Consider the following 25,938-nt stretch of genomic DNA (forward strand, 5'->3'; position numbering starts at 1 on the left):
ATACAGGGAGCCAAACAACCCCTCCTGGCATGGACTGAAAATTTAGTTTGGATGGGACTCCCCAAACAAAGGTTATTAGGGGGGAAAATATACACAGAGATCTCATAAGTTTTCTTTCCTTTCGGAAAAATAGGCTTAATAAAACAAAAAACAGCCAAGATCACCAACACTGAATTTTTCTGTTCTTCAAAAATACCTCTTTTTTGAAAATCCACAACAAAATGATCTGCTGGCAGCAGATGGGATGACACAAATTCCCTGGGGTACCAATCTATTCAGATAGAACTGCTTCGGCATTGAGTTTGTCAGACTGCCAGGCATTCAGCCTATAGAAATGTTTTGTTAGACTGTAAACAGGATCAAGGTCCATATCACTATATTTTTTATAGGTTTTTTTGTTTGGATATCCTATGCAAGTAGAAACACTTCCAGTTCTCATGTTGTACTAATCAGAGTCTCATATGGCATGTGAGCCAAACAGACACTCCTCCTATCACAATCAATACTTAGCTCTGGTTAAGGGGTGGCCTGAATGGACTGTCATTATTAACCAGAGCTAAGTATTGCTTGTGAGATGAGGAGTGCCTGTTTGGCTCACATACCATATGAGACTCTGTTTTCCAAAAAAAAACTATACATAAAAAAATATAGCGATATGGACCTTGATCCTGTTTTCAGCCTATATTTATTTATTTATAGATTTTTCTATACCGATATTAGTGGAGACATCATATTGGTTTACAGCAGAACTATAGTGAGGAAATTACAATGAACAGGTCTAAGGGGAGGGATTACACAGGAACAAAGAAGAATGTTTTGTTAGGCTGTACGTGTGGCAGACCGGCAAACACAATGCGCAGTAGTTATAACTAAATAGATTGGAATCCCGGGGAATTTGTGTGACTGTGGTTTATTTTCTGGGATAATCTTGGAATATTTAGGGCTGATTTCTTTGGTCACTTAAGCAGCTGGAATGATACATACTTTAGGTGGTAGCAATGTCAGCTTGTTCTGACAGGAATTCAGACAGAGGATCTCTGGCCTTGGGATGCCTGAGTTTTGTCATAATCCCAACCTTGCTCTGCAGAACCCTGACCTTGAGAAACAGCTCCGTGCAGAGCCTAAATAATCTGCCAAGCCCCGCATGAAAGCTGCTAGTGTATATTAGCATCCAATGACTTCCCCGTTGAATGCATTTCTGTGGCAAGATTTATTTATTCAAATAAGCTGTTATCTGACCATTAAACTGCCAGCTTCCAGCAAAGAGGCTGCACCTGTTCCACAGTTTGCAAGGTAAACCCTAAACTCTGGAAGAGAATTTTTATAACAACCCGCCTAAGTTATGCGTTGCCTACATGCAGAAGTTACGCCAAATTTCAAAGAGAGCTTATGCACATAAAGCTGGCTTTAAAAATTATCCCTAAGCATGCACTCAAAGTAACCTACACGGAGCTACACCTGCTCTTTGCAGGGCCTAATTTGTGTATGTTAATATATGTTAAAATAAAAAGCGTGTGCATAAATCCCAACCCTGTCCCCTCCCCTCCCCAGAAAGTCTATTCTTTGTGCACACAAAAGTACGAAAGAAATCAGGTTCTGTGCATACTTTGATGCACACAAATCCCAGGCACTTTTATAACAAACTATTTCTGTGTATAAACCCTTAAGACCCCCTGAATAATCTTTTTGCATCCCACTTTTGTAAGTGGAAATTCACATAATGAGGTCCAAGGCAGGCCAGACTGTGCTTTATAGGGCACTGTCAGAGCAACAGCAGCTCTCTTCTGGCTGGCAGAAAGAACCACCCTTCCTTCCCCCATGAATACTGTGTGCGTCTTTGTCACTTTGATACTTACTTTCTGTCTGGAACGTGGGAACTTGGATTCCACTTGCAGAAAAAGCCAGCAGAGGTGGAGCCGGGGGAGAGAGGTAGCGAGTGGACTGCGTCAGAAGGGTCTGCCCCCCCTCATCCAACTGCAGCTTAAGTGTTACAAAAACGACATCACTAATCTTGCATGCAGTCCCATCGGTTCAACTTTCGGAACGTCAGATGTTAGAAGGTTACCAATTTTGCAAGGCAAGCTTTTAAATATTTCAGACACATGTTTTGTTTTAGCCCAAACCAGATACATGATTTGAAAAGTAATCTGCACAAGCAAAAATGAACTTTATAAAATGAGTCATTTATATTACACATCCACCCAACCAATGCACCTCCATAGTAGATAAAGAGTGCCTCTTTCTGCGGCAGGATGCCGGGCAAATTAGATACTGCAATTGGCCAAAAAGCTGAAATCCTTAAACCCATTATTTGAAATTTCTGGTTGTTTTTGTGTATTTGCCTAATGCTAAACCACATAAGTACACAGCTGTACAGAAAAACAGAATGACAGACAGAACCCATGGAGATAGCTGCACTGATAGAAAACCCATATACATTCCAAAACCAGACCTCTCGGATCGTCTTAATGGCCTGGCTGAACACTGCCATGCAGAAGACCTGGATTCTACTCTTAAGTTCAATCTGGGCTTCCTGGGCTGACGTGCTAGATGACCCTGCGGAGAGAGCACTCACAATCTGCACCTGTTAACCAGCTCAAGCGGCCTGTGTCCTTACTAGGAGGACAGAGAGAGCCACAATGTGTGTGTCCCCCTGGTCAGAGGACTTGTTGTGGCAGCACTAAGAAATGGAGGGATTTAATGTGACAGCCTGTGGCTCCTTCCTCTCAGGCCCTCCTGTCATGCAATATATATGGCAGGTAGCGGGGCTGAGGCCTGCTCCAAATGCAAACCTAAAGGTCAGATCATAATGTAAGTAGATTGCATTTTCAAATCTAGGTGAGTTATTTTCCATTTAAAAAGGACCCGCAGGAAAAGCAAATACAAATGTCTGGGGGTGCTCTGTAATCTAGGTAAAGAGTCCAAACAAAACCATAAAAACATAAGATGGTCAGACCAAGGCCTTTGATCCAGCCTCTTGTCTCTAACAGTGTCCAGTCTGGATCACAAGTACCTGTCAGTTCCCAATAGTTGATCTGTTTCTTGTATCGCACCCCCAGGGATAAGCACTGGCTTTCCCTGGCTAATAACTGTTTATGGACTTTTCCTTCTAGAACTTTTCCTTTTGCCAGAACCTTTCTAGAACTTTTCCTTCTAGAACTTGTCCAGTCTTCTTTTGAATTCCTTGACCACGTCCTCCGGCAGCAGATTCTATAGCTCGATTGTGCACCAAGGGAAATGCGCAGGCTTTCACTCTGAAAATGGGTGCAAAGTACACGGGACAAAGGTAGCTGCCGAGTTTGACCCAATTTGCCTCCCAAAATTACAAGTCCAAGGCAGAATTTATTTCTTGAAGCACGCTGGACTTCTGAAAGCGTTTCTGAATCCTGGCCTGGAACTTGCAGCGCTTGACGTATGGAAGGAATCCACGATGCTGCTGCTGCTTCTGCACGCTAATGCGCGTCATTCGCAAACGTTCTCCGGAGGTGGTCAGAGCCTCAGCGGCCCAAAAAAAAAAGGGAACGAATGGTGTAAACAATAAAAATGCAAACAAATAAATCATAAAGGTATTACGGGTTTGGTCTCTCCGACTCTCTTCCAGAGCATCAGCGGCGCCATTTTCAATTTGCTGCTGCAGCTGCGGCTGGGGCTGGCTCCAGCTCCCTCCTGCTAGTGAAGATTTTTATATCGCCTTGGAGACATGGAGGTGGGGGAGGGCGGCTGCTTCAGGGCTCAGAGGCCAGTCTTTTTTACTTCAAGAAGAGGTGGAGTCCAGAAGCCTAGGGATGGGGAGTTTGGTTCTAAAAGCTGGCATTAATGCGGCTCACATAAGGCTGCTGACTTGTAGGTTGACTTTGCAGTGCTAGCAGGCCACCTAAAAACTCACGGGTCTTGGGGAGCTTGTCTGACGTTAATTGTAAATGAGGCATGTTTAATCATTTTTTGTTGCTATCAATTTGGATGTGCATTAGCATCACCACTGGAGAACCGGCGATAACGCTAATGCACATGCAAATAACACAGTACTGGCTGAAGAACAAGGGCGTTAGCTAACACACATTTAACCCAGGCCTCAATGTTAATGTCTGTTAGTGTATCGGCCCCCTATATACATGCATTCATCATTGCTCAGACTCCCAAGGCCAAGTTTTGATTTCGAGATAGCATTTAAAATATTTGTTCAGCCCACTAGAACAGCTCTTGGCCACAGTCTCCTTTCTGGACTCCAGTTAGGTAACTTGATCCCCAGCGTTTTTGTAAATTTTTCATTGTCTTTATGGTTGGGACCCCGAAAGATGAATAAGCCCTCCCTTAGCTGTTTATAGAGTTCCACATTATTCCTCTGCTCAGAGAAGCTCAAGGAATGGCACAGGCTATTCCTTATAAAATAAAAACGCACCAGGAATGCAGTAATGAACTTACATCAGTTCAAAATAGTCATTTTTAATTATTCAGATGGCAACTCCACTGTTATCATTGCAAGTTTCACAGAAAGGGGTCCCCCCGACACGGACCCGTTTCCACCGAGGCTGCGTCGGGAGGGACAGGCAAATTTTTAACAAGTCTTCATATCTCTTACAATAGTATGGCAGGGAGCGTCGGGGGGACCCCTTTCTGTGAAACTTGCAATGATAACAGTGGAGTTGCCATCTGAATAATTAAAAATTACTATTTTGAACTGATGAAACGGACTATGTAAGTTCATTACCGCATTCCTGGTGCGTTTATATTATTGCTGAGTGTAGCCCTTGCTCTTACGCTCGGACGGGCTACTCCTTGCAAGGACAGGGAGCCAGATGACCTGCCAAAGCCGTAATGACCTAAAGGCCAAACATTCCGATGAAAGAAGCAAAAATGTGGCTGAGCCGAAAGCGTGGTGGGTTTATTATAAAAACAAAACGTTACTTATCTAGGCCGCAGTGTTTGCTACAAATTATTCCACTCCCACAAGTCAGCTGGTTTAAGATACGAGCAGTTTTTTCAGCCCCTTTCTAATGAGGCCCTGATTCCGTACTGTACCTGCTTCTCCCGTTGTAGCAGAAGATCAGCTCCAAGGCGTCTGCCTCCAGGCTGCTCCTGCCTAATGACAAAATCAAATCAAATTTATTTAGGAAGGGAAAAAAAAAAAGAGCTACCACAAAATCATCAAACAGTATTAATGAAAGTGAATCCTTATATGATTATATCTAGAAATATGCACATTTTAAAAACATTGTTTGGGAACTAGTTTGACAATCCTGCATGAAGTCTGCCGTTTTGTTGAATTAGTTTGTGAACTTTAACAATTTAATTTTTTTGAAATTAAATGTGAATCACTCACATCAGCAAATCTGCATTGGCTTCTGAGCAGATCTGCTAAATTTGAAGATCCACAATAGGCAGATTCAATGTGGATCCCCATGACTTGGTGGATCTGCTTTGAATTTGGACAAAGTTTTCTCAGCTTTGCTAGGTGAAATTAAATAAATTCCCCCAGCGAATCAGTAGAAACTCCAGATATTCTATCGGACTCCAACCAGCAAAAAAGGTGCCAGCTTTGAGCTTGATTTCAAATTTTCAGTAAAATCCATAATTATGATTTGCCATAGAAGGCTGTGATTTGGGAAACAGCTTCAGCTTTCAGAAATCTCCCCCATCTACTTTCTATTTCCAACGTGGGACTGGGAGAGCATGAATCTGGTTTCTAGTGTTGCTGCTGTCATGTTGCCACTCTACATTAAAGTGCAGCCCATGTGCGCCCAGCATCATAATACAACGCCCTATAGTCCTACAATCTCCATCATTTTGAAGCTCCGTGCTGGATGCCACACTCCCGGGCATCCACTACGGGCTCTAATCCCCCCCCCCCCCCGGCTGAGCCTCTTTGCTCTGGGAGCATGAGGCTCCTGATATGGTCCGCATATCAAGTTAGCAGATACGAAGGGAATCATCTTTTAATTAAAAAAAAAGAAAAAAAAGACACAAGTTCTATTATTTTACTTCCACGTGTGTCTAGGGCTGCAATTTAGCGCCGTGCACCTCAAGGGGAACAGCAAAACCCTGTCAACTTCAGAGCTGGTTTTGTTGAAATGCTGCGTTAGGGCTGTGATTCTGGAACTGGGGATGGAGGTGGGGCAGGGGAAGGGACCAGGCACCAGATGTTTTGTTTGATGTAACTTTAATTGCAGTTTTCACTTAGATTTAGAACAAATAATACATTTTACCATTTATTTTCTTACGTGCAGAAAAAGTGTGCGGGGGGGGGAGGGGGGCAGGGAACACGGTCTGAGAAACGCTGCGATCGGTAACATTAGATGAACAAAGGTTTGCAATGGAAATAATTCGCCATTACCAGTCCTTATTGTGGGAGGCGTATTCCAGATCTCTGTCCTCTAGAGATTCAGGAATTCCCGAATCCCTAGTAGAGTTTCCTCCCATGGGATTTTTGGCTTCTTTCAGACTGCTCCCCTCTGTTGTATTTCTGCTCCCCGCTGCAGGAGCATCTTCTGATCAAGCACAACAAAGAACATCATTTGGCACACAGGTAGCATAACAAAAGGTTAAACTATCAGGGACTTCTCTACAAGCTGCTGCACAGGACTCGAGGGACACCGTGGCCTCTGTAAATGCCCTGCCCCCCCCCCCCTCTCCGCGACACACCGGGGGTCAGAACCCGTGTGCCAGATGATGAACCAGATCTATAGATCATTTCAAATGTCTAGGTAGGCTGCATATAACTGTCCCGCCTTCCTCTCCCTCCTCTGCTCCTCGCTAACATTAACCCCCCTCGATATATGCAGTCAGAAGACGACAGCTCCCTCTCTCTGCTGGATCTGTCAGGGAAGACGGGCGGCTGGGGAAGTGCCAGGAGCCTGCACCCACCGGTGGTGGTGGTGGTGGGGGGTTTACGTCAGCAGGAAAACAACTTTAATTCCTTTCTGTGTAACACTTCCAGTATATGATGGTAAATAATCTTTTACTTCCTAAATGATAAGTGCAATAGACTTGTCAGTCAACATTTGTACACAGTCAACTTTCATGTTAACTGTTCTGAAATGTTACTTTGAGGTTAAAATGTAAAAGGTTAAGTGCTCTGGGTGCAAGAGAATCACTCCTGAGTCTGACTGGCATTTGGATTCATGCCGGCGGTTAAAATAAGGGAGGGGAGTTTTCCCCGCAGATTCAGAGGTGAACATTGGGTAGGTATACTCACAGAATTTACATGCCATAGATTATTTTCATATTTTTGTTCTAATCTAGACCAAAACATTTGCTTTTCTCATTGTACAATCACCCCCCCCCCCCCCCATAAAAAAAAGGAATCAAAATAAACAGCACTTTTTCTCCTGACTGGACTGTGAGTTTCTTGTGCCTCCTTGATCTGGTCCTTTCCTAGATTCGTCTTTCGTGGCTTGCGAGTCTCTTGGGCCTCCTTGGTCTGGTCTAGATTCTTCTTTTGTGGAGTGTGAGCTTCCTGCGCCTCCTTGGCCTTGCCCCTGCCAGAATTCTGGCGTACAACAATCTCTTTCTCTTCCCCGCGCCAGGTGAAGGCCTCTTCTTCCTCCTCCTGACTAAGAAGGATTTTCCTAGGACTCTCGGTAAGTGCGGGATTTCTTCCAGATCCTTGCCTTGGAGGGTTCACACTACCTAGTCTGATAGGAGGTACAAGGAATCCAGCACAGTCTGCATTATAATACTGTCCCTCTGGAGTGAGCGACGATGCAGAAATACTCCCATCATGCTCCACGCCGGGTAGCAAATATAATTCTGGTTGCAGAGCCTGAAACGGAGAGGAAGTCATTCAAAATGCACACCTGTTTTCACAAACTCTTTCAAAATCTCTGTAAATGTTACATTATGCGGTTAAAAACCAGGCATGCCCCGTAACGGGATACATACATAGGGTGGAGCAAACGATTTGAGTTTCAGTTCTTGTTCTTGCTTTGCCTTTACCTAGGAATACAAAAATCGCAATGAACACAATATCAGACAGATCTTGTCACACACCGTGTGCTCCCTTCTCTAGCCCACTGGTGGCATTTATCTATGACTGCAATAGCAGAGGCTACTGGGGCAGGTGAGGAAAACCTGTGACACCCTCCTCTATCATATTTCCATGAGGTGTCCAGCAGGATCTCAGGCCTACTCGGCGACAACATTTCCAGGCTGTTTGTTCTTAAAGGGATGCTGTGGTTCTTCCTTCCAAAGGGTGATATTTTCAAGACATGTATCCAGCTGATGCCGACATTAATGAGACTGCCAGTTCTTGGATACTGAGGACTGGAGCTACTGAAGTCCATACAGGGGAAGAGGGGGACAGCCCTGTCCTAAGAGGTCACCAAAGAGATAAAGGCCCACTGTGCCAGGTCAGCAAATTTATATAACAGCAGCCCTGTTTATTTCCCATTTCAGTCCTCAAGGAAAGAGGCATGCGAGGGTTTTGGAAGCTTCTCTGACACAACACCCGCCCTTCAGCATGGACCTTAGTGGAACGGGGGCAGCACCGAATCGACTGTAAGCAGTGTTGATGCTCTTATCTGCTCTACCCAATGCAGCACAGGGAGGGCAATTTTCAGCAGTTGGAAGTTTTGGAGCGGATTTGTGCGCATAAGCCCACTTTGAAAATTCACCGGTGCTGCCAGCACACACACAGAGACGTGTGTGGGGAGCCAAACCAGCTCATAAGCAGGGTCAACTTACTGCATAGACATGTACATGCATACTCACGAAAATCCCAAGTGTAGGCAACATGCATGATTTCTCTGCCCCCCCCCCCCCCCCCCGAACGCCTTTTGCTAGTCCAGGGAAATGTTTGGGCAAATTCGTGCTCTGCTTGCTCCCCGAAGCAAGCCCTGAATAATTTTCAGAAGCAGATTTACATGCAGGAATAGTTACGCCGATACCTTGCGCTTCCAGCGCGGCTGCTAAAGGCTACACTGGAAGCGCCCGGCATCACCGCGAACTGTGCTCCCAGGCCATGTAAAGGAAGGTGCTGAGGATGGGAGGCCTTGGGGTGGGGTGGCAGCGTGTGGGGAGGGGGATGACCTTTCCCTATTTGGTTCCATTTTTTCCTGGGATGGGAGGGAGGGGGGAAGCCTGGACGCCCGTCACTGTGATTTCTGTTTTGAAGGGCTTTGGGGTGGGAGGGGAGAGAATCTGAGCCCCAGCACGGGGCTTGTAACATTTGCAATGAGGGGAATTGGGCCAGGGACTCACAGCAATTTTTTTTTTTTTGGGGGGGGGGGGGGGGGAGGATACAGGATTGCCACTTACCCAGATATCTTTTGAAGGTATCCAGTTCAGGGGCTGGTTATCTGGCTACCTTTAGCTGCTTAACTTTAGATCTGCCCGGCCATATTCAAATGCTGGCCAGTTAGGTTTAAATTTAATTGGCTAAAGGAAGCTGGATAACTTTAATTGGGGATATTCAGTGGGATGTTTATCCCACTGAATATCTGGGACAGGTTACCCATCTAACTTTGCCCACTCGAAGTCTTACTGAAAATTGGCTTCCTTGTCTATCTAACAGGCCAGGCCAGGCCAGGACTGTCAAACTCCTGCTCCCTGGGGTCTTCAAATAATCTGGCTATCCACAACACTTCTTTGCATGCAGTTTATGATTCAGTTACATAGTTTGGTCATTCTGAAAACCAGGCCCATTGGTGGCTTTTGAGGACTGGAGTTTCACAGCCCTACCATAGACCCTGTTTACAACAATAAAAAGTTTAAATTCCATTTGCAATGAATAAGTCAATGTGTTCCAAGAAACAGGAACCCCCTATACCAACTCGTCTCATCTTCCTTTGTTGGGGGAAATAAGACTTTTCTTTTTCCTAAAAAGGGCTCTTTTATTTTCTTAAATCAGAGCCTGTTGCCATAGCTTGCAGCTCCTTGTGAAAGATAAGCACTATGAACCTGAACAAATATTTACGCATAAAGCAACATGCACCGGAGGTTGCCATGAACCTTACCACAGTCAATAAATCAAAAGGCTTTATCATTAGAAGAGGGAAGAAGAGAAAGGGCAATCCACTAAGCTTACGTGGCCTACTCTCTGAGCAAACTGATTACAATTACAATAAGAGCAAATTCTGCTTCTTTACACTAAAGACATTTTTTTCCACTTCTTTTTACTGAGCATCTGAGAATAACATATTCCCTGTTGCCTACGGAGACAAATAAGTGCACATATATTAGACACATGGTAACAGACATGAAAAGGGGTTGAATTAACACAAGTTTAAAATTAGTGAGCGGTAGCACCAATCAGCGAGGTTTCAACCCTAGTGCTCACAAGTTTCAAACTCATCTCAAAAAAAAGACATGGCGGAACAAGGAATGTCGCAGAGGAGGGCAACAACGCTAAAGGGGATGAACCAGCTCCTCTGAGATGAGAGGCTACATAGACTAGGACTCTTCAGCTTGAAATAGAGACAACTGAGAGGGGACATGATAGATGTTTATAAAATCATGAGTGGGCTGGAATGGGTACACAAAAGATGGGGTTTTACCCTTTCAAATACTACTAAAACAAGGGGCCATACCATGAAACCAGCAACTAGCAGATTTAAAACAAATCCTAGAAAGGAGTTTTTCACTCAGCACGCAGTCAAGTTGTGGAATTTGTTGCCAGAGGACATGGTCTAGTGCGGCTCAGAGCGCCCCCCATGGGATTTGGGCTGGCTGCTCGCTTAATCTAAACTGGCGCCAGCCAACCCTACTGGGATTTTATATGTGGAGGGGGTCTTTAGGACTATTGTAATCTTTTAAGAAGAAGTTGGCCCCAGGCAAAGGAGGCTGCCATTGCATGACATTTGAATAAGCTCTCCGTGATATTTTTTTCACTCAGAATTTTTCTACAAAATATCATGCACTACCCATTTTCCGTTGATAAGCAGGCTGAATTAGCCATGGCAAATGGGTGACATCACCCAGCAGCCCAAAACAGACTCACCTCTCCTAGCTAGTAGAGCTTTTAGCTCTATTGAGCATGTATGGGATTTCCCATATGGGCGTTGCCTCATGAGCCTCCTCAGTCATTTTTTGTCTGTGCACAGCATGCATGTGCACTCAGTCTCTCCAAATCATTTTTTCCAATATCTACTACATTTTTAATTATTTTTCTTCAGTTCTTCCTCTTAGTTGTCTCGCTGCCCCTGCAGCCCTCATGACAGCACTTTTCAGAGTTACAAAAAAAATGAATAAACGTCCTCAGATTTGCCTCCTCAAAATGTCCAACAAAAAGAAGCTCACTGCATCTGTGGTAAGGTAATATCCTTCACTGATGAACACAAATTATGGTATCGTTACCTCCAGACCACGAACAGATGAACAGTTTTGCTTGCGGTCAGATGTTCCTGTGCACTCAAAGTTTCAGGGCTTATAAGATAGAGGAACTGCATACATTTCTCAGAAGCTGCAGTGCAACATCATCTGCCTTGCTGGGAAAAGAGTTGAGCAGGAGCTCCTCAAAAATTCCACCACAGGTGCACCAGGCCAAAGCCTTGTGGTTAAGTAGTGCTGACTGCCTTGTATCGAGAAAGAAGCAGCATCACTTGTGGGGCCATAAGAGCAACTGGCTTCAATGAGACATATGACCAAACATGATGAATTGGTGCCACTGAGACACAGCGCACTGATAACTTCAATGCATGGCGCAGCAGCTCCCTCAATGCACAGTGCACCAGCTCCCTTGATGCATGTTGCGTCAGCACCATTACCCCATGATACAGTAGTCCCCATTAATGCACAGTGCATCGGCACTGCCAACTCATGATCCATCAATGCATAGCGCAAGGACATACAGCATCGGTGTTCCTTCAGTGCAAGCGTTTCCAATGCCATTGGATGCACTTCCACTCAACACTGACTTCACTAACACATTTGAAGCAAAGAAACTTGATGCATTTGAAGCAGAAGTCTTTGAGAACTTCAAATTACCCAGCACCATTGAAGCATAAGTCTCCTCCATTGAAAGCATTGATGCCAATGCAGTATGATATGCTGCATCAAGCCCCGGTTCATGGACTTCTTGAAAAAATACTGATGTAACTCTATGTTATGCAACCAAGGTTAGGTGCAGAAGGAAATCTCTTACCTCTGCCCCCTCCCATTACCAGACCATTACCACATCAAGGTTATTAGCAGAAGAATTATGTCTGGAAACACCAGATCCAGTATGCTCTCTGGTACCACTTACCTCAAATAAGCCTCCTATTCAGGAATAGGAGCCCATTCTGGTCTCCACAGATATTCCACCATCTACACCAGGTCAGATGACATGCCAGTCACTTGACTAAATAGTATTTTAGTGAAGAATTTCTTTACCTCTTTATCTAAGGAGACTCAAGGTCTCCTCTCCAATATCACTATGGTAGTCCCACAGGAAGGAGTCCCGGTTTCTCCTGTTAGGGTGAATACATCATCAGAACCCCTCCTAAGAGATTCAGAGAGTTCACATCCGGCCCCTCCCCCTCACACAGGTCACGCCCCATCCCAAGCCTTCTCTCTCTCACTTCGCCTTTGTCCCCCACCTGTTCCATGCTTCCACTTCCTTTTTGGCCTAGAAATTAAGTCCTGACAGTTGCCCAAAAATGACCTTACTGTATTAGCACACTACAAAGCATGTAAACTTGCCTGTAATATAATGCTTTCTTAACCTGTAATCCACCTTGAAGTAGCCAGTCAGCCATGAAAGGCAGAACAGAAATACTAAATTAAAATTAAAAAATTATTATTAGAGAGATCCAAGATGGCGCTGAAAGGAGAGGTCGGAGTTTGATCGGCTTCTCGATTTTGTTCCATTTACTTTGTTATTGTCATGCCGCATACAAAGAGGAAGGGAAGGATCCAGCTGGAATCCTCTGCACCAGCCCCATCTACTCCCTCTCAACTTACTATCAAGGGGTTTTTCACGCCAGCAAATGTTTCAACCCCGGGAGGGAAATCCGCTGAGGTCCCGGGTGGAGAACACACCCTGGCCCTCCTGGATCTGGGGCCCCTGACTCGCCCTCCCCTCCAACCCACAGCATCTCTCGAGCCCAGGGCTGGCTCCCACGGCAGTTACTGACCGAGGAGGAACCGGTGGCAGTGACTGGATCCGGGTCGTTGGCCAGCGGGTGTAACAGCTGGAGGCGCGATAGTCCCGGAGGAGCGACCAGGAAAGGTGCAGGCCATTATGGAAGAGCAGGCCACACTGGGCCCGAGCGTCTCGTCTATCAACCAAGAGAGGGGAGAGGACCCGACAAACAAATCCGAAAGGATCGTAGAAGGTGGGGTAAGCACAACCCCCAACTTAAAATTGCTTAAACCTCAGGAAATTACTTTGGAAGCAGTTTGGAACGCTTTAATTCTTTTGGAAAAATCGATTTCCTCTTTAACTGCAGCTATAAATAGTTCTCAGAAAAGTATACAAGCGATGGAACCTATGTTAACTTCTCACAATTCTAAGATAAAAGATTTGGATTTGAAAGTTATTTCCATACAAGAAGTTCAAACTAAATTGCTACAAGATGAAGTAGTAACTTCAAAAAAATTGGAGAACATAGAAAATGCTCTGAGATATTTAAATCTCAGAGTGTTAAATTTTCCTCAGGTAAAATTGGTTCCCTTGAGGGATCAATTTAAGAGATATTTGATCAATGTTCTTCAATTGCCAGCAGAGGCTGTACCACCAATATCAAATATATATTTTGCACCTCCAATAAAGCAAGATCATGTTGCTCCGGCTAAATTGCCCCAGAACATAGACACAGATCTTACAGCATTCCTGGAAACATCGATGGATGAACAAGTAGAATTTCGTGGGACTCTTTTGCTGACTTTTGTCTTTCCAGCGGATAGAGATTCCATTTTGAGACTCTTTCTCCATAATAGAGAAAAGCTATATTATGGAAAAAAGGTATGGATTTACCCTGATATCACTTAGAGTTACTCAAATTCGTAGAAAACAAATTGCTGGGAATGTGTCAGGAGGCTAGACAGCTAGGAGCACGGATTACAGTTAGATACCCCTGTAAATGTGTCTTGAACCTAAACAACGCTTGGTACATCTTTTTTGAGCCATCTGAGTTGTGCTTCTTTTTGGATAACTACAGAGTTGAGAGTAGTGTGACCTAGCCAGCTCAGGGTATGTTTAAGATTAGGATAAAGCCTCCTTTATTTTCTTTTTCCCTTTTTCCTTAAATATCTGTTCTTGTAATCCTTGCATCCCCCTATTATTGCTTATAGGTTAATATGGATATAGGGGTTTGAAATGAACATTTCTATTATTGTATTGTTCTTATAACTTGTTTCAAATTGGAAATTTTCTTTTATAATATTAATAAATGAATAAATAAAAAATTGAAAAAAAAACCTAGTATTAGGAGGAGTAATTTGGATTTATACAGATTGTTTCATTTAAACAAGATACCAGTGTTTCCAAAACATTTGCAGGGGGCGTCATGACTAAAAGTGTCCACAGGAAAAAATGCCTGTTTTGCTTTCTTTTTTTTTTCCATTACATTTGATGTTTATTTCAGTTTGGTTTGTTCATTATAAACAAAATAAACACCAAAAGGAAAGGAAGGGCTCTCCACCCCCACCAAAAAAAATCAACCAGCGCCGCCAACATTAAAAAACTGAAACCATTCCCCAGGCCTTCCCTTGTCCCCCTCCCCCAATGTCTCTTACCCCTTCCATGGAGTTTCCGGGTCCTATTTTCAGAATGGAGCGGGCACCATTTTGAAAATCGGACTGGCAGGACAGGAGTAACTGGGGATTGCTTCTGCCCCAACTCTGGAGACCATGTAGATGGGGCAAAAGGGGTCCAACACGGGTGGGGAGAGGTTTCAATATTTATTAAAACGCTTTGTTTGTTTTTGTATCTGAAACAAAAAAACAAAACCTGAATTTCATCAAGTTTGTTTTGTTTTTTTAATTTTGTTTTCTAATGAAATGAAAGTTTTCTGTTGCATGTTTTTATTTAATTAGACAACGAATACACATCCCTAGTTGGGACTTTTTTGTAGTCTGCTAGACAAATGTTAAAAGGAAAAAGTATGTTGACCCTGGGTTATGTTCATTTAGGCACACATATTTATAGTTCATATTTCTGAGTGATATTTCATGCTTAATTAAGCATTCACTAGCTCAAGCACGATGATCGTGCTCTTAGCAAACGTGTGCTTTCTAAGGACAGTCTCTTTTCAGCTGGTTGACCCTGATGAGCCATCCTGCCCTTTTGAGTCTTTTAAGGGTAATTTTCAAGCACAAAAGCGTGCTTTTTCCCACAGCAAAAGGGCTTTTGCAAATTGCCCACCTGCTATGTGGCTGAAAGTGTGCCCGTTAGGCCAGCACACACACATTTTTACCCACAGTAGGCAGAGGCAATCCTGGGCTCAGGGTTTGCACATACTTGTGTACTATTGAGTTTTCAAAAGTACGGGCCTATTTTCCCCAGAAAAAAAAAAAGAACTATATACACACATTAGCAGCTGTAAACATGTGTGGGTGCTTTTGGTGGGATCATTTTCATAGTTTGCCTTGCAAGCTTTTGTGGAGGCTGTGGATAAAACCTACCCACAGACTTTGCACCGGTGTGGGCAGGTACAAAATTAACCCCTTTAGGGGGTTCTTAAAGCACAAGTGACTCAGATCACACATTAGTTTTTTTTTCTCATTTATTTTGATCTGCTGGGCTGTAAAATTTCTTTTGGCCTCCTACATTTTTACCCTGAATTATTTTTCAGTTGAGCCGCAGCAGCTTGGTTATGTAAATGAAAGCCCCAGGTGCTCAGCGGGAACTCGCTCTAATCCCGTTCCTTTGATGCGAAAAGCCTTGCTTCTGCTGCACAGCTGTACACAAATGTCACTGATTTTTAAGTTTTCTGCAGTTAGGTATTTGGATCCATTACTTTTCTATTATGTCTTTTAAACTATATTGCTATATCGAAAGTACTTTTGAGACAGCTTAGTACACCCGGCACAAAAATAGTTTAATTACAGCCCATGTGTTTAAGTTCACTACATATTTAATAGAGACTAAAAATTGCCCACTTGGCATAATTAGTGCTAGACTGAGTCAGCTAGCAACACAATAAACCCTTGAAAATCAGAGACTTTTATTGTGGCCTCTCTGCATGCCTACACATGCCTTGCTTTCTTGCCCAGTTATTTGTTTTCCTCCTGTGTTTGTAAAAAGTGAACCCATTAGCATTTATAACCCGGGCAGGCTTCTATCCTGTGCGCCCCGGTGACAAGACTGAAATGACATGAACCATTTCCCGCAATGACAGAAACTCACCATAGGGAGGTGCTCTTTTTCAACTAAAAGGTACAAATTCCTATAATGCTATCAGCTGTGGCAATATGGAGAAAAAGGAGAGTGAGTATGAATATTTATGGCAGGTAAGCATCCACTGCAGTAGCTTAATGTCAAAACTTCGATGACTGGCCCTACTGCTCCCAAGATTCAAACTTGTGCTTACTCAAGCCACTGAAATGGAAAGCTATTGTTTAGTACGCAGGGCCATGAGAATTACTGGAGGAAGATTCTGCATCCTGAGCTACAAGCAGCCAGTGGAGGCCCAAATGCCAGGAGAAAACATAATGTTAAGATTAATCCCTTCCAGCCTCCTGATAGCTTAGTAAGAAACTAACCGTTCCCAAGCCCTGTTTCAGATCGGGTGAGACTCTCCTCTGACACTAGAACCTGAACTGGTCCACGTGTGGATCAGACTAGCACAGTGCAACCTTCTCATCTATTTATTCATCTTTTTACTCTCAAACATATTCCTTTGGAAAAATGTAAACCGTGTTAGAAACTCATCACAAGTTCCCACGTGTTTCTGAGTGCTGAAGTTCCTTGCGGGCTAGCGAACAGGCATAAAGGTAGAGGGGTTTGCCGTCTCAGGGCCTTATTTACTGAGAATTTTTTCCATAGACATAAAATGGGAGAAAAGATTTAGTAAATCGATCCCTATATTTCTTATAAAATATTCCATAAAAAGAAAATTAAAAAAAAAACTTACCACCGCTAGGCTTCTTCCTACAGACTTCAGAAAGAGAAACTTATCAATGACGGCGTCATCAATCAAGAACTCACCCAGCCGTTCCCTCAGCACTCGCAGTTTGAGGTCAGGGGCCACCCTAAAACACCAGAAATCATTTCTCCACTTGTAAAGTCAAAACAGGGAAAGTACTGAATCCAGGAGACAATATAAATGTTGATAAGTGAAAGTCGAGTACAGTTGTTTCCTGGGTGTTGTGTACAGGTGTGTATTACTTTGGATATCGACTCCTCCAGTAAAGCAGCACCTCAACATGGCACGTCAGAACTTACTGACCCTTAGCTTCCTTCCCCAAGGGCGCAGCACTGTGGTAAATATGGAGATAAGCCTCTTCCCCTTACCAAACGGCTATGCTTTAATGAAACTAACCTAAGAATTAGCTGATTCAATTAAAACTCTGAAGCAGCCAGTATTGTTGTAAACTTGTTTTTCTCTCTCGGGGTTAAATGTCTGTAAATGGGTTGTGTTATCATCTTCGGGAAGATCTTCGTGTCACTAGAAGACTAGGATGCCTTGCCAGGGATGCCACAGAGAAGTGTTTTTTTAATTCATTTTTGAAGAAGTTTTAAATATATTTAAAGATATGTACATGTGACCTTGGGATTGCTAACTTACAACATTTAAAAATATATATATAAAAATAAAAAAAACTTGCTAATGGGGAACTATGATTATAACCAATTGATATGGAGATGTTGCTCTGCATCTGAGCATACTTCCTTGTTTTACGAGTGTCTATTAAAATGTTGTTGAATTGTATTTATATCACTGTTGCGGTTTTTTTAATTTTTGGTTTTCACATAGCATGACAGGAATGAACCTTGCTTGTGAGCAAGCAAGGTATCATCTCAGTCTCTCAAATTTATAGCCAGTGCTCCTCTTACTATTTGATTCTGCTTCCTTTTGGAGCTCATGGGGTTAATATGTACTGACAACATAGCAAAGTGTGCTTGGCAGTCCTCTATTGGGACTATTTTGTTATCTTTCTGCCACATTTTCCTGGTCTCTGCTTATCTCCTATTCTTTATAGTGTACATAGTACTGACACTTCCATTATAAACCCTGTCCTTGTGTTTTAGTCCTTTATCACTATGCCTGGTTTTCCAGTATCAAGCTTTTATCGCTTGGAATGGCAATGTCTCATGTTATCATAACATCTTCAGTCTCTGCAGCTCTGTGAGGGTAATGATCCCAGTGTTTTTCTGATACTTCGTGGTGGAGCGATGATCACTTGGGCCCCAGTGAAAGTTTTCATTTTAGGCCTACCCCCCAAAAACAAACAGACAACCACCCACTCCCCCACTACGTCCAATGTGTTCACGCCACAATTCCACCCCAGTGCCCACTGCTCTCACCCCCCACCATCTTACCCTCACCCACTGCTCTCCTCACGCTCCCCATCCCAAAATGCTCTCACCCTTCTCCACCCCATGCATCTACACTTTTAACCCCAGTGCACCCCCTATCCCCCTCCTGGATACAATGGTTTCTCTTTGCTGTTACCTCCAGCCGACCTATGCCAGTAGTGTGAAAAGGCCCTACCTAGCATGAGGCACTTTCTCCCACCTCCTGCATCTGATTGGATCATTCTATTCACAAGAACCAATCAGCTGTGGGAGGCTGGGTAGCAGCTCAGCAGGCTTTTTTCTCCCTTCCTATTTCAGGCCTCAGGAGGGGGATGTGAAGGCTGATCTGGTTACTCTTCTTAGGGAGTCAGGCCTCCTTCACTGCAAGGCCCCAGTGCAGCTGCCCTGCCGTGTTCCCCAGCATCTCTGCCCCTACATAGTTTCCAGCAGATGAGCCTGGCTACCTTATTGTGCCTTTTTGTATACCAATCTTCTGACAGCAGCATCTTCCTGAAAAGAGCATACATGCCTTTCCTAAAGTGCGGGCAGCTTGTCACTAGTGGGAATTCTAAAAACTAGACAGGACCTGATGTCACTATTGGGCAAAGCCTACTGGGAGATGCAACTGTATGGGAATCTGGCCAGAGGAGCTAGGTGAAATTAATTAGGAAACTGAAAGAATAATGCAGAAAGGCAGAAACCTGGCAGAGAAGCAATCAGAGAGGAAGAGAGGTTGGAACACAAGCAAGAAGAAAGAGCTCAGTCTTGAGACCAAATAGAGAGCCAAAAAACTAGCAGGGAATATCTATTTAAGAAGCCTGGGCAGCCAGCTGTTACGGATTTTCGCAGTTTGCCAGTGCATAGAAGCAGGAGTTGTTTACTCACCGCATGAATTTATATTAGTTTATATTTAGCCCATCACAGGCATGTCTGGAATGCATTGATGATTTTTATTTTTTATTTATTACTTTTCTTTGTTGCCCTACTAGCAACAACTTCCTAGAGCTACCTACACATCATTAAATATAAAAACAAAGTATGTAACACAAAATAAAAAAAGACCAAATACACTGACCAACACAGCATACACTACATACAAAACATTCTCATGAAAACATAAAACATCTGATATTTAACACAACCATCATAAACGTTTTGCTCCTAGCTATACTTATTGAGTTCCATATTCAGCCGTGTGGCAAGCACACAATTTATTTGACTAAAGTTAGCCAGATAAATTGTCATGGTTAGGCGCTCTGCTGAATATACCTGGGAAAAGTCTAGTTAGCTGGATAAACTTATGCAGCTAACTTTAGGACTGCCCTCTGGCATAATCATACTTGGCTGGATAAGTTATCCAGCTACATTATATTATTAACCCTGTCCTGGAATACCCCAAAACACCTTCAACATATCCAGCTAACTTTTATCCAACTAAACAGTTAGCCTGATAAATCAGAGGTGGTCAGAGCAGCGGGAAATTTAAAATCTGTGGCTTGTCCGGTGCAGCCCCAGACTCATCTGGACAAACCCATTATCTCCCAGTTGCACCATCATGTTTAGGAAGCAGAATTGAATTTGGACTAGTAAATTGCGAACTTTGTAGTGGAAATAAAGAGAGAAACTATGTCTACAATTCACACCTCATTTCTGGGATGGGGAAAGCTCCCCAAAGACCTTACAGAGATTGAGCACCCCCTCACATTTTCCAGATCATTAATTTGAAAGTACTATGCTTAATTACATCTGGAAAAGATAATCAGATCACTTCTCTTAACAACTTTCTGCCCAACTAATAGGATGAAAGAGTGACGCTCACCTTATAAATCCAGCAGAAATAAATTTATTAGCTGCTTCATTAGAAACAGTATTTAGCTTGGCGTTCCACAGTTCTTCTGGGACATAAAAAACATGAAGCTCTATCAGCTGAGGAAATCGAAAACAGATCATCAGATGCACATACAATGCAGCGCATTACATATTTAACTGATGACACAAGTAAACGAGACTGGAAATCTATAAGAGAACCATTTTACAGCAGAACTGCCACTAGACCCAGTATCTAGAAGGGAGACTTGTAAATGGTGTTTTTTAGTTTTAAAGCTGTACAGACTCACATGAGACCCCGCAGGCAGGTACAAATTCCGAAATGCCTCCAGTGCTGGGTGTCTGAATTGTGCGGCCTTTTAGCTTTGAGCTAAGTTCTCACATAGATGGTTTTTGAAACTCAAAAGTTGAGATACTGTATGCATGCAGTTTATGAGAAAACATTAAATGATTTGATTTAAATGTGCTAAGCTGATCTGTCTAAAGCCCATTGTGGACAGACTGGATTTCTTTAGCCGATACCATTTTTCTCTTTGTTTGCTGTCTAGTATTTATATTAAGTTTTATGGATACTAGTAAAAAAAAAAAAAAAAAGTGATTTTTGTCTTGGATTGGCTTTGACTATAAATGTTGTGCTTTTGGTGTTAGTTATTTTACACTAAGGGAGACTTTTAGCTGCTTCTGCTCTCTGACCATCTGTCTTTATATATTTTGATATTTGCAGTCCAGCTTCTTCCATTAAAATCTGCCCAGAGTATGAAAATGCATCAGTATGTGGTTGGAGGATGCGAGCTGGGGAGAGGAGTTTCAAAAGGCTAGGACACACCTAAAACCCCAAGCTAACTCTCCAGACACTGGGTCACACAGCAGCTCTGCTATTTTATCAAACACATTTGACTCATGGGGTCTGAGTTATGCGCAGGATAGGAAAACACATTTGATAAAGCCATAGTATCTTTTGTGGCCTTCAAATCCATACCTAACAGTTGTTAGCAGCTGCCGGCAAGTGCTATGAGAATGATCTTACTCTCTTTCCCTTCCCCCAGGTTCACTGGCCAGTACTGCAGCCCACCACCTCACATCTTTGTCTATGATTTGTGGCACACTGCAAAATTGTATGAAAAAAAACATTTGCCACTATCCAAGCACTTGCAGAGTAAAGCTGTACATTTTGAAGAGTTTTCTTGGAAGCTTAGAGTCAATGGATGGACGCTGCAGAGCTGAACATACTGGCAAGAAAAGTGGCGACTGCAAATTCGTGAGATCTGGAGGACAGAGTTTTAACATAATAGGTGCCACATTTTTTAAGAAGCTGTCCTCTAAATAGGACACTGGGATATAATGGGTTAATCTGATCTTTGGGAGCTCTCGGAGTGAAGGCTTGGATTTCATGCGTTTGACCCTGCACTGACTGAGCACCCAGTGCCCTAAATCTGTCTTGTGCCTCCTCAGCAGCACCTCCACCCTTTCAGGATTTATTCATGTATAAAATGTAGCTCTCATTGTAACAGAACAGCTCTGATTTACAACATTTTGATTATGCCAAACGTTAATGGCATACTCATATAATGACTGTGCACATATATTTTAGAACAATGCAAATAGGTCTGGTTTCTTATTTACATTCTGCCACAGAGTGGAGGGCCGGTTGAATAAATATTACAAAACATCACATAGTTCCCTAGGCAATATTACTATATAAACTAAACTTATGAAGCATGTAAGTATGTAATTTTTTTAAATAAAGCAAATTCTTTCCAATAAATGTATTTAAAAAATTATTAGTAATCAGGTTAAATTGCTTTAGATGAATAATAATTTAGCTGTAACTTTAAAAAAAGATGCAGCATTAAATATTTCTAAAACTCTCTTACCCCTGCTGTTGAAGGTCTGATTTGATTAGATGGTGTGTTCATTGATACCTGCCAGGGTTACAGAGAATGGCAAATGAGGATTTTCTTTGTTTGCATCACAAGCAGTTGTCCTGAATAGCTGGGGAAATATTCTGTTTCCTTTCAGAGAGAGTTATCTTCCTCTTCAGGCATACAGTCCCTTCACCTGGCGTGTTGAAGACCCATCAATAGTATTCTAGCTCCAAGGTGCGATTCCAGTAGACTGGACGTGAAACCCGGACAGGAGAGGAATGCCTTTCAGATGAACACACCCTCCAGAAAATGGCATTCCACTGGCCAGAGTAACTTCAAATGAATTACATCATTATGGAAAAACAAATTAACTTTGCATTTACACTTGCAGTGTAACAGGCCCTTCATTCAACAGAAGTCAGTTTACCAGCTAATCCATCAGTTAACTGCTTATCTGACTTTTCCCAGATGTGTAATGAAAGGCAAAGTCTGACTTTATTGATGAAAAAAAGTTAAATTGTAGATTCAAATAAGCACTCTGTGAAATGTGTGCATTATAACCGCAGCACTTATATCTTTCTATGGCAGATCTGCAGGGTAAAATGCTCTCAGATATTTCTTTATTTTTAAAATTCTAGGTGCTTTCCATAAAAACATTCATAATTCTATCCAAATTCACTAAATTCTTAAGACATAAAAGGCTCAAAACAATAAACATATCCAGTAAAAACAACTTAAAACAATAAACCCAGGCACATTCAACTTAAAACATTTTGAGGTGAATTTTAAAAGCCCGGTGCGCTCCAAGGCCGGGAGATAAGCGCAGAAGTTGGGCCAGTGCGCGATGTGCGGATTTTAAGAGGCAACCGCGTATGCGCGTATCTCCTGAGGTGCGCACAAAATTGTTTTTGACGAAAAAGGGGGGAGATGTGGGCACAGTCTGGTCGGGGCACGGGCATTGCAAGATTTATGAATGAAACCAGCACGTAAATACTTATACGCTCATGTGCGCCGGGTCTCCTACCACAGAACTTACTTCTCTTATGGATGGTGTGTAAGTCCTAAAACAAAAAACCTAGGCTAGTCAGTGGGGTTTTAAGGGTTGGAGCTAACAGGGTGAAACGGAGGCTGATTAACTAGGGGGATTAGGAAGTCTTATCCTTTTCCTGGGCAAACTGGGAACGAACTGGGGAAACTGGTAATTGCGTCAGTGCGCATCTACTAAAACTCCCCACTTACACAATTGAGGCAGCATTTGAGTGCACATGCACGCGTCTATATAAAATTGTGAGCACATGTACATGTGCACAGCCTATTTTATACCGTGCACGCATATACGCTCGTATGCTATAAAAGGACTGTGCCCTTTGGCGCGGGCCGACATTCGCTCAATCACGCGCGCACCCGTATTAGTTATCATCCCTGAGTCTGTGGGAAAAAACGCTTAGTACATCTGCTCCAGAGTGCTTGTAAAGAGAGAAAACTGACTGCATGTATGGAAAAAATGTTTCATTTACAGACTACAGCACCATAATATTGAAGCTCATTTTCAAACAACCCGAAAGAGGCTGAAGTCTGAGGGAACATTTCCCTGCACACGTTAGCTGAATTTTCAAAGCCGATTTATATGCATTAATTCACTTTATGCTCGTAATCAGCACTGACTGACACACACGCACAGAGTTATACCCGCTCGGGAGAGGTTTAAGTTTGTACATGTATATTTACAGGAAAACTTTTGAAAATCAAAATTATGCGCATAAGTTCCATCCCTGCCCCCGTTCCCGGAACGTCTCTGTTTTACATGGACTTTCATGGACATAACCCCCCAGGCAACGTTCAAGAGTCACGTACTCACCTAAAACTGAGGGTTTATGAGCAGAAATCCTCGTGAAAATTATCCTCATTATGTCTACTGAACTATCTAGATATTATTCCTGATGTGAGAGCGGTAGGGAAAAGTTAACAGACAATTTAAATATGAGCAATCTGGTCCACATTCATTCAGTGTTTATGGCTTTGTGTGTATGTGTGCGCGTATACCTCATAACTTTTCTGTTTGGTCTCCTGTTCACACCAAATGTTCAGGATACAAGGACTCTGATGGGTGATTTCGTTTTCAGATCCACAGATATGCGCGGACCATGGGTGCACATGTGACCCGGAAAAAAGACTTCATGGGCTCAGTATTGAAAGTTAGATGGGATATTCAGCAACAAGGTTTTGCCGCTGAATATCCATGTAAAAGTTGCTACGTAGCTGGATAGGCTAAATCCCACTAGGTTAGACCTGATCTATGACAGATCTTACTTATACGATTAACTTAACTTGATAAGTAGCACCGCCCTGATCAGTCCATTGCCCACCCACTGACTATCCAGCTATCAATTTAGCCAGATACGTCATTTATCCAGCTAAGTGGCAGCTGCTGAGCGGCTAAGTAGCACCAAACACGCACCGAATATCCGCCTCCCCTATTCTGGATGGAACTTCTTGCTAAGTTCTAGCTCTTTTACAGAAGTTGGAAGCATTTTTGCATTCCATTAAGATGGTCTTTCCAGGCTGTGATTCTTTTTATTGGGCCAATATAAGAATTATCCAAAGAGGAGGATAAGGGTGAGCCTTGGAGGCTGCAAGGAATCATGTCTTCAATTGTCTTCGCCTGCTCGTGTGTTTACACAAATGCTAAAACTTGCTTGAGGAAGTTTCTAAAAAAACACCTATTTTGTTTCTGCAAAAACCTTTTTTGATAATGAACAATTATCAGTCATTTTCGCTGTTGTACTCTTTATTAATGAAAGAATTAGCATTGTTTAATATGAAAATGTTATTAAGGATGGCATGGGCAGCAAAATCAAGAGTCCACAGAATGGCATGAAACTAGAGTCAGTGAGAAATGAGTACAGAAACTTCTCTTCCAGTTACCTGAAAGCATGTTGTAAATTATCAGCTTAACCCTACTAGCCAAAGCAACTCTCTCCCCTTTCCTTTACAGCAGCGTAGACATGGATGGGCCTGGGTGGGTTGTGGCCTACCCACTTTGGGCTCAGGTCCAACCAAACAGGGCTGCCCAAAAGCAGACAAGGCCTGCAGAATGGCCACCCTAAATAGTTCCCACCCTGTGGTGGCGGCCGAAGAGGGCTGCCACGGACCCCATCCCACGGCAGCTGAAGAAGAGGGGCGCTGTAGCATGGCTGCCAAAGACCCCATCCCGCAGTGGCCTCAGGAGAGGGCCACCATGGACCCCATCCCGTGGTTGCTGAAGGGTCCTGCAGTATGGTCGCTGCGGACCTCATCCCGCAGTGGTCGAGAGGACCACTGTGGACTCCATCCCATAGTGGCTGAAGATGCCTGCAACATGGCCGCCACAGAAGAGGTCTGGAGATAGCTGAAGAAGAGGCCTTGAGAGAGAGTGTGTGTCTGTGAATGGGAGTGGATGTCTGGTGTGTGTGTGTTTGGGAGCCTGTAAGTAAAAGCATGTGTGTGTGCACGTGAAAGAGACTGTGTGGGAGAGCATATGAGAGTGAGAGTTTGTATTTGTGTGTAAGAAAGTCTGTGTGTGAGAGAAAGTATGTGAAAATGAGAGCATTTGTATATGTGATGAGAGTTTGTATGTCTGTGTGAGCCAGTGAGAGAGTGCATGTGACAGCCTGGGTGGGTGTAGGTGAACATGGGAGAGAGCTTGTGTGTGTATGTATGTGACAGCATGTGGGAGTGAGAGCTGTGGGGGGGGGGGGGGGGGAGGAAGGGAAGAAGACAGGAGGGGAGAAAAGAAACAGAAAGAGAAAGAGAAAAAAGACCCTGAAAATGGAATTAGGAAAAGACAGATAAGGAGAAAGTGGAAAAAAAGAGACCAGGACCAACTAGTTA

At 43.2% G+C, this 25,938-nt stretch overlaps 1 protein-coding gene across 1 annotated transcript in view; it reads right to left on the bottom strand.

The window, feature by feature from the left end:
• Nucleotides 1–25,112, bottom strand: part of SPATA1 (spermatogenesis associated 1) — a 44,996-nt gene extending 19,884 nt beyond the window's left edge. The window contains exons 1-8 of the mRNA XM_029618026.1: nt 22,078–25,112; nt 20,196–20,302; nt 16,992–17,109; nt 7,879–7,932; nt 7,318–7,759; nt 6,332–6,485; nt 5,020–5,080; nt 1,857–1,980 (exon numbers count right to left, since the gene is read on the bottom strand). Of these exons, the coding sequence (XP_029473886.1) occupies nt 1,857–1,980; nt 5,020–5,080; nt 6,332–6,485; nt 7,318–7,759; nt 7,879–7,932; nt 16,992–17,109; nt 20,196–20,302; nt 22,078–22,119 (1,102 nt within the window). The 5' untranslated portion in view covers nt 22,120–25,112. The remainder of the gene's footprint in view (nt 1–1,856; nt 1,981–5,019; nt 5,081–6,331; nt 6,486–7,317; nt 7,760–7,878; nt 7,933–16,991; nt 17,110–20,195; nt 20,303–22,077) is intronic.
• Nucleotides 25,113–25,938: the final 826 nt, after the last annotated feature.

The sequence above is a fragment of the Rhinatrema bivittatum genome, chromosome 10, assembly GCF_901001135.1.
Source record: "Rhinatrema bivittatum chromosome 10, aRhiBiv1.1, whole genome shotgun sequence".
NCBI classification, from domain to species: domain Eukaryota; kingdom Metazoa; phylum Chordata; class Amphibia; order Gymnophiona; family Rhinatrematidae; genus Rhinatrema; species Rhinatrema bivittatum.